Below are 9,700 nucleotides of genomic sequence, written 5' to 3' on the forward strand. Positions count from 1 at the left end.
CATTGGGGCTGCGTCATGCTTCTTTGCGTCTTGCCGGAGACGCAGTTTTTTTTACATAGGTTAAGCATAGGGCCCTAGTGGTGGCAAAAAGTTGCGTCAGTTTCTGATTCATGTGCGTCTATTCGATATATTCGATTGCTTTTGCTCATTTTTGGGATTTTCTGCCTATCAGCGCAACTATCACCACTAATAACAACAACAAAATGTAGATCAAAAACCAAATTTTGGCGCTAAAAATGTATGATTGTGCAAAAAGGTGAAAATATACATAAAGTCATTAAATAAAATACTTGAAACTGATTGTATTATTATCATATGAAATTTTTCTTAATTTCATCAGGGAATTAAGACACTGCTGGAGACGAACTTCGGTGGTTTTCATAATTTGAAGAAGAACTCCCACAAACTCTACAATGATCTGTTGATTTTCAAAAATTTGTGTATCTTTCCTTGTCATCAAACACCCAAATCCAAATTCAAGACGCACGTCTTCCAAACGCCTTTTCTGCTTCATTGCGTCTATGCCGATATCGATAGCAGACGCGCCCAGTGTAAAAAGGCTATAACACAATACTAAAATGAAAGAACAACATATATGTATGTCCAAATATCCACTTATATATAATATATTAAACTTACCACCAGATTCTGATTTCTCCATTTTGTATTATTTCTGGTTTTATTTATTTGTTGGTTCTGTAAAGGAAAGTGAAATATGTCTAAACGGTTATTGACATTCAATTTGGTTGCATTTTATAGCTCATTTCCACAGGAAACCATTCACCATCCATTTTGGGGATGGTCCTTAAGGTTTTGCCGTTCAAAAAATTTCCCAGTTATATCACCATCCAGACTCCACCAACTGGGATGTTCCTAACTCGTACGTTTCTATGCGATAATTTTCCATATTTATTTGACATTAACAACAAAAATGTGCACTTCACTACGAAAATTAAAAAAATGACAGACAGGAAAATGGGAAAAAACAACAAATTATCTGATATGTCATAATTGTCTCAGGCACAAAGCTCATGCAGGATATTGCACACGCTGTTGGCTGACAGACTTCCGAATGTTCTGTACTCAGAAAAAGAGCCCAAGGTATACAATGCTATGGGGATACAAAACTTTCCTTGTAAAACGCCACGCTTCTTTCGGGTACATCTTTCTCCAAAAATGTCCCGAACCGCATCTAAAAAAACATAGCATAATATGTATTTAAAACATTGATTGGATTTAGTAGAAGGAGTCAAAAATTATCACGCTCATATCTCCTCCTCCTACACAAGGGAACAAGAACTAAATGTTGTTTTTAAGGTAATTGAGGACTCTAAATCGCAGGGTTGGTTTTATTCTTTTTTCCTATCAGATCGATTTTTCGCGATAAGCCGCTATATCCAAAATTAAGGCACTTCCCTTAAATATAGTGGACTAACTTGAAAACCGTTAACAGTATTCAGATAAAAAAAATCCAAAACTCGCCAACAATACTATCTTTAAGCCGTGCCTACATTGGTTTTGAATTTGCCCAACAGATTCAGTGATATCGTTGCAGTATTGAAAAAAAACCAAAAAATTACCGAAAACACAAATATTTTCTTGTTTAAAAATGAATAAAAAAAAATAGCCAGAAAAGTAAAAGTTTTGGTCTAAAATCATTTAGTTAAACATATTTTAAATGAGAAAAAATTTATTTCATTCCAATCGGTAGTCCAAAAAGAAAGTTATAAGTATTATAATGTACTTGTAACTAATCAAAAAATTTTCTTATATAAGATTTTCTTAAAATCGAATTATTTTGTTTAGAGATTAAATGTACATAGAAAGCTACTTTAATATAATTTAACATAAATCTAATAAAAGCCAATTGACAATTGCCAATTGCTACAATCACAGCCAATAAATTTGACGAAATTTTTATTTCTTTTCTATTTTATTTAAACAACTATTACTGAGCCATGTGTTGATTGAAAACTGATTAAAGTTTTTTACTAATTTGAGGTCGCTAATTTCCAATATGATCTCCATTTTTTTCCATCAGATTGCGTTTTTAAGTTACAGGTATTAAAAGTATTTTTGATTTTTTTTCCAAAACTTTCAATTTCAAAGAGTCATAACTTTACTCCTCATCGGGCGATTTTAAACCTAGTTAATTTTTCTTAATAATGTAACTGTTAGTTTTGCAAAACAATAAAATCGCTGAAAGAGGAGGAATGTTATGACTTTTTGAACTTTTGTTGATGGAAAAAAATAAAAATAAATCGGGTCTTTTATATTTTTGTGTTTAGGTGCAATTATTCGGCGTCACTTAAGCTATTGTTCATTAAAATCTATGGAGAGACGGCTGATCTAAAATTGGTTGACCAAACCTCCGAAAATCACATTTTAACGTTTGGATCTTTCGCTTACAAATAGTTGCAAGTGGATCTTCAAAATATTTGTCGATAAAAAATGTAACACCTATCCAAAATCAGGCCAAGACAATTATCTGAGTACATGCAAGGCACCGTCCAGCTATAACTGTCTATAAAAACCAGAAACCGGAAAGCAAAAAGCAACCCTGATTTGAGCAGCTGATTTGAGCAAGAAGAAGTGTGTTTTTTTTCCAATATAATTAAAAATGATGAATAATAGAGTTCTGCATAACTTGGAGAGAGAATTTGAGTTTGAAGATGAAGTAAACTTTAATAGTGAAAGGGTTTTTAAGAAAAGAATGCATTTTTTTGGTGATTTGGACAATGCAAGCTTTGCGCACCTATAACGGCTGAACAAAGCATCTTGGTAAATAGTATTAGCTAAAGTAAACAGTAAAATATCCACATTAACTAGCCGGTAATATCCTTACGGATATATCAATCTAAACAGCTTCCTAATTATGGTAGGAGACTTTTGTGGGGTCAGCGTTCCTTCAGCATCCCGAGCGGCAAAGGAAGTCTCTGAAGCGATTGCAATGCTCAACAAGAAATATACAAACCTTGAATTAATTAGCAAAGTAGACAACATTATGTACTTCTAGAATATTGCCAAGTTTCCAAAAGTTATTCGGTCCTTAGATTGTCACCTGGTTGAGACAACGGTGAGCTATTTCGGAACTGAAAGGGTTAATTTTGATTGAATATTCAGGATGTATGCAATGTCAATCTTATGCTAACAAATTTGGTAGCCAGATGGCCTGGGTCTTCGCATGACAGCATCATTTTGAACAACAGTCGCCTAAAGTTTCGACTGGACTTATAAAAATATAAGAATATCCTGTATTATCTACGGAAATGCGTATTTCTATAAATACGGCAATGGCAGTAATAGTCGCATGCGGAGTTTTGCACAATATTGCCATTATAGAAAAAACCCATTCTTGATGAGGAAGATATGAACGTATCAATAAAAACAAAAAATCTTGAACTGAATACTGAAAACCGGAACGAGGAAATTGGACGATATAGACAAATGTTGAATTCTGATTATTTCGCTACTTGAGTTTATTCATATTTTTTTTTAGTTATATTAAAAGATTTTATTAATTTCAGAAATTTCTTTTTCAATTTAATGTTTTCGAGCTCGGCCAAATGCTTTTCCATTTCAATGTTGTGTCTTTCAGAAGCTCGCATATTTTCGTCCCTATTTGACTAAGTCGAGTCTGTCATCTTCTGCTCCTCTCTTTCGATTGAACACACTGAGCTTCTGGGACTTCTTTACCTTAAGCTTTGTTGGATTCCAGCTTTTAAAACCGACTTCTTTCTCTGGGGGTTTCTCTTTAGGATGGGCGTCTTCCTAAATATAGAAAAAATCGTCATACATATGTGCATAGATTTAACTACTTTTTAGTAATTCTTCTTGCTCGCAAGAAGTGGTCTCTTTTGCAAGCAGTCATACAAAAACCGGTTGTTCGCGGACACGATTAAAAACGGAATCGAAAAGACCCATCCGCTTCGTTTTTTCGCTCTTTGCTCTTCGCTGTCGCTCTCCTTATGCATTCGTTCACTTGAGACACTTCGTTGAGCCGAAAGTGTCTTTTGCGAATGTATGTGTGTGCGTGTGTTGCGCGTGTGCCTGCGAGGAAATATATACCCAGTCGGGTGCGGTGCCCCACTCGTGGCAACGTCGCGCCGTGCTACGTGCCCCTCGGGGCTGTTCTTCCGGGTGGGGCATAATCGTGCTAGTAGCGGTTGCCGGTCGGCTATAGTGATGTCCCTAGTGGCCATAGCGTGCCCTTAAAGTGGATAGCGTGCCAAAGTAAGGCCTAATAGCGTGTTCCCTTAAAAAGTAGGCCCTAATAGTGTGTATTTAAGTAAAAAATTTTGTATTTTGTGAAAGGATAGGTAATTTGTTAAAATAATCTTTATTTATTGTCTTATAAATTGTATGCTCACTTTTGTGCGTGTGTCTTCCACAGACCTTAGTTTTGTGCGGTAGGCCGTCGGGTCATTCCGGGCACTAACTAAATCGCCTTAAAAAAAGTGGGTTAATTAAAATATATTCAAAGTTAACATGCCTCTAGTCCGTCTGCGCCAAAAACAAAACACCCGCTTGATATGTACCGTCACTAACTCGTTTTTTTCTGTTTCGTGTTGGAATGAAAAATTTCGTCAAAACCTTTAATTTCGCACACTTTTCTTAATTTTTTACAACGCACAATGCTTTAATTAAATGAACCCACTACCGCCAAATAAACAACCCGCTCACTTCACCGCACAATTCTAACAACGTTTCGCGCCCGCACCAATTCTGTTCGGCCGGTCGTAACGAAGAAACAAGAAAAAGGTTTGGTCACCGCGCGTCGATCGCGCGGCGTCTATTCTACTCGTCTGTGCGGGCAGAGAAATAATCCTGATGACGCGAAGTTGACATTTGTCATCGCTCACTTCTGGTACTGCTGGGTAGTAGCAACAACAGATACCTAATGCTACTACAACAAAAAGACACTTCGTGCATGCACTTGGCTCGTTTTGCTCAGTGACTGATGCTCAGTTGCTGAGCGCCGAAAGCAAGTCTCTCGCTTAGACTGTTTTTGTAGGAAAATACTTGTGCTTCGTTCGCCGCTCAGCACGAGACCGAAAACACGAGAGCAACAAAAATACGTGTTCTGTTCAGAGAGAGAACACGTCTGCTTCATTTTTATCTGCCTTTTCCGCGAGCAGACAGCATAAAAAAAATTGGTTGATCATATTTTTCGAGCTCTGCTATTTAGACTATTTAAATTTTAAAACATGCTGCATACTGCTCTCGGATATACTGCAGCTATTCGTTAAGGCGATCGATTTGAAGGCTCCTGACATTATCTGACATCGAAAGAGTATATGCTGCAGATTTTAACAAAACACTGCAACATAAACGTTATTTACAAAATCCATCATACTTGCCATCATCGTCAAATGATTTTCCAAACCCGTTGCAGATACTTGTAGAATGCCTCCTATTTTTTCGGATGTAGCAGAAACAGAATTGGTGGACGCCTGTTTGCCACAAGTTCGGTATCTGTCCCACTTCTCTGCAGCGAACTCACGTCGGGTTTTTTCTTTTTAAATTGTCGTATTTATCCCTGAGTGCTTTTCATAGCCGAATTATTCTAGTTTGTGCAGCAAATTCTTGGAAGAGCCAATTTCAGGCATCCCACCGGTGACGCGCTCTCGCGCGCTCAGACTCACCACGCTCACGCACCCGCCCCGCTGCCGACAGCCGCCGGCAGCTGACTTCGACTTTAACTTCATTGCAAAACGGCTTTTTGGACGCGATCTCCCTGTAACCTTTTCGAATAAAGAAACAAATTAAAGAACTTGGACTCTACCGCCTTTTATCTTGGGACTATCTGTGGGACACCCTGAAACACCTCTTCGCTCAAACAGACTGCTTTGCGGGGTTAAATGCACCTGGACTAGACGGAATATTCCCAGTCATGCTACAGGTGCCCAAAGACGTGATCACCACATGGCTGTCTGCAATATACTCAGCATGCCTAAGCACATGCTATATCTCAATCCGTTGGAGGACCTCGCGGATTTTCTTACCTTCGTAGTTGTAGACGGGTGCATTCAGAGTGGGCCACCGCTTCCATGGTAAAGGGGGGCGCACAGAGGCACACTTCAAAGTGGGGTCCTGTCGCCCCGCCTGTGGAATCTGGTGGTCACGACCTATTTAAGATAAGGTCGCAGACCAGAAAACCTGGAAACTTTTTTCAGGGCATTTTGGATAGTACGGCATGTATCATAAGGGTGCTTTTTAATAGTAGTAATATATGCTGTGTTAGTATGAGTTTTCATTACGATTTTGTCAGAGCTTCATAGTCAGAACTCAAAAAACTAGATCAACTCCACAGGGGCAAGCTCATGTTCAAGCTCTTTGGACCATAGGGCCGCCAATATGGCTCGTTTGCTCATTAAAATATGATTCTTAAAGCTCTTATTTTGTTTAATGGTGGAAGAGCTGGAAGAGTTGGACGCAAATCCATGGACAACAAAACTCAATGAACACAACGTTTTAACAATTAACCTCATTTATATTTTAAATACAAATTATGTTTGGAAGAAAAGTATTTTGATCTTCTTTCAATTGACCCCTGTTTTGTATCCCTTCTTGTATCCCTTGCACAATTGGAACAAGTTTTATTACAAAGTAAAAAGTAAAATTTTAAATATACAATAAATTCAATTACTTTATATTGTTTTGTATTTGTATTATTTGTTGTTTATTTCTAATAAACAGCATCCACTATTTAATTTACACACGTCATTTTATGTTCTTTAAAATGAAGGTATATATAGAAGTTTAATTTTTTTAAATACACCATTATATTTTCAAAGAAAAAACCATGCTTAAAAATTGCTCGTAATGTATTGTTATGACGCCATCCATGTCAGTATCATGTTGCCGGAATGCAGTTGTTAATGTCTGCAATTAAAAAATGTTGTGGATCGGAATATTAGTAAATACATACAATGAATTATATGATTTATAGATCTTACATGTACAAAGTACAATATATTGCCGCACTCCTATCCGCAATGCACCGAATGACAAATTTTCTAGCTCATTCCGTATAGCACCATCCGGTACATCTCTCTTTCTATTTCTCTTTGCTCTTATAATCTCCGAGAACTAAGCCACAAGGCGGACAGACAGACATGTTTATATCGACTCGGCTATTGATGGTGATATGTACATATGAATATTCTTAGCAGGTTTGTAAATGAAGAAATGAATTATTTGATTCTTTTGTAATTATCTTAATGTGCCTGTATTTTATAGACCCAGTACTCTATTAGTATTAGTCCTCTAATCCAAATCTAATGATATCTAATCAAAAAGCTGATATACACATGTACATATGTATGCATTTAACGATCGATTTAAGCTCAAATATTAAAAAGACCTGTGTGAAAATGGACTTGGTGTTAAACAAAATTTTAATACTCACGTAAAGAACAATACAACACTGTATGAAATCATCAAAAAGAATAGTGCCTCGTCCAAAACGATCAAATTTTCGGAGTAAAACGTCTACGAGGTGGTCAGATAAACGGTACCCAAATGAAGTTAGTGCTGTCTTAAGTTCATTTTTGTCAATATTGCCCGAATTGTCCCGGTCAAAAGAACGAAAGCAATTTTGCCAATCTGTCACATATTTCCACAGGGCTCCAAAATCTTGAAAAGATACTGTTCCTCTGTTTTCGCGATCAAACATTCCAATCATTAAACGAACCGTTTCAGGGTTAAATGCAGACCATGTACCATTAGAAAGGGCCACTTGAAGCTCATCTGCTGAGATGTGACCGCTCCTATCTTTGTCCACTCTTAAATAAAAACAATTTAATTTTGTCATACTTTGTTAGTTTCCGAGGCTTACCTTTGAAAAACATCCCAAAGGAATTGCTGATCTGGCATTCCATCCTGATGATATGCCATCGTTTCATACAAAATATCGTACACCAAATTTATAAATTATAAATTTATACAATGTACAAATTCTGACTCACGAAGTTTTTGTACGCGCAAATAGTGTTTTTCGATATAATACTATCGACTGGCTGAAGAATGATTCGATAGCTATGTAATAGGGCGAGGGTAGTCGTAAGGTAGAGTTTCTCTGTAAATAACCGAATGTATTTCGGGTATTCCAGTGATGATCGTATTCCACTAAGCTTGAACTTAGAGCAGAGGACTCAGAGTACATATCTACATTTTTTACTATGGAATTTTTCATATAATTCGCTAGCAGAAAGCTGTAACTAGGTGTAAATGCACCCACAGGTAAACATTCTTCTGTTTGTTTTCAACTTAGAAGCTTTTACTAAGGCGCTGGTGTAGAGATATGAACGTTGAAAGCGTTGTCAAAATTCCATTACTTAACTCAGCGAAATAATAGGGGACTTTTTACAGATATGACATAAAATCAGCTTTTTTTGTGCCCCTTTATGCTCTTATGACATTATAACTTTGCAGTGAAGAGAGAGATAGCATGAGAGACAAAATGCCAAATAAATGTTCGTATCCGTCTATAGACATGACTATGGATTTCAGTCGAACAACTGTGGCACTATTTGAGACAAAATTATATACAGCCATCAGCCAGCAACATTTTTTCTGAAAAGTATAAAAACTCCGCAAAACTCATGTAGGATATTGAACACGCTGTTGGCTGACACGCCGAAAAGCCTTCCGACTGTTCGGTACTCAGAAAAAGAGCCCAAAGTATCCAATGATATGGCGATACATAACTTTCCTTAAAAAACGCCTCGTTGCTTTAGGGTACATCTTTTTCCCAAAATGTCCCAAACCGTTAAAAAAAAAAACAGCATATATATTTGTATTTATAACAATGCTTTTTTTTATTCAGTTGTTCGTATTTGCCAGAAGAATGTTTTTAGGTAAGAAAAACCTTCGATCGCGAAAAAATTATTTTAGCAGGGCTGGTATTCGACCAGTAGACTTGAATCGCGCTAGCCTGCCCAGATATCCACTGCGTTGATGTCTGTTCATTGACAGTCGTATGCCTGCATTGCAATTCATTGAAGTTTCAATCGGAAACTACCGATATATGCTGCCCCGGTGGAAAGTTAAAATGGCCCGTTTTGACTCATCCGCCAGAGCGGATTCTCTATGAAATTTCTAATATTGAAATTTGAACTATTTTTTTTTTTATCAATCTGGAGTTTATCTGAAGGCGTTAATATGGGGCGAGACAACGCCGGGTCCGAGAGTTATATTCATAAAAACTGAGATAAATTTCGAACCGATCCGTTCCACACTCCTACGACCCATATAAGGTGTACTTTTTACTATTTGTAAATAATCACTATTTGATGAGAATTTATATATTCATATATATACATGGTTAGTTTAGATAATAGCCACCAAAAGTGCATATGCAATGATGCGACTGCATCTTAAATCATGCGGCGTATCATTGGCAAGTGTTGCCGAATTCTGTCTAGTATGGATGGGTTTCGATAGTAAACCGCTGATTTTGTCGCATCGAACAATAACAACAAAGCTAAAAAATTATGCGAAAGAAGATGCAGTTTTGGTGTAAACGCCTCGCATAATTTTTTCGCACCTTCGAAAATGATGCGCCTGTGTAATGTAAGAAGACCATAATCGTTTTAATATGTTCTTGAGTTAAATTTACGTCCTCAGTTTTTTAAATGTCAAGCTTTAATCAATGCATGCATTTTTATTGTTATCAAACCAAACATTGAGCAGCGTT

At 37.0% G+C, this 9,700-nt stretch overlaps 1 protein-coding gene across 1 annotated transcript; it reads right to left on the bottom strand.

Moving 5' to 3' along the window:
- Positions 1 to 6,471: 6,471 nt before the first annotated feature.
- LOC111073202 (programmed cell death protein 6) lies at positions 6,472 to 8,004 on the bottom strand. The gene is made up of 3 exons (XM_022365409.2): positions 7,841 to 8,004; positions 7,412 to 7,787; positions 6,472 to 6,885 (listed from the first exon to the last, which is right to left on the bottom strand). Exons 1-3 carry the CDS (start codon positions 7,897 to 7,899, stop codon positions 6,784 to 6,786), a joined length of 537 nt encoding a protein of 178 aa, XP_022221101.1. The 5' UTR covers positions 7,900 to 8,004; the 3' UTR covers positions 6,472 to 6,783.
- Between the last annotated feature and the right edge of the window lie 1,696 nt (positions 8,005 to 9,700).

This window comes from Drosophila obscura, unplaced genomic scaffold (assembly GCF_018151105.1).
Source record: "Drosophila obscura isolate BZ-5 IFL unplaced genomic scaffold, ASM1815110v1 contig_109, whole genome shotgun sequence".
NCBI lineage: Eukaryota > Metazoa > Arthropoda > Insecta > Diptera > Drosophilidae > Drosophila > Drosophila obscura.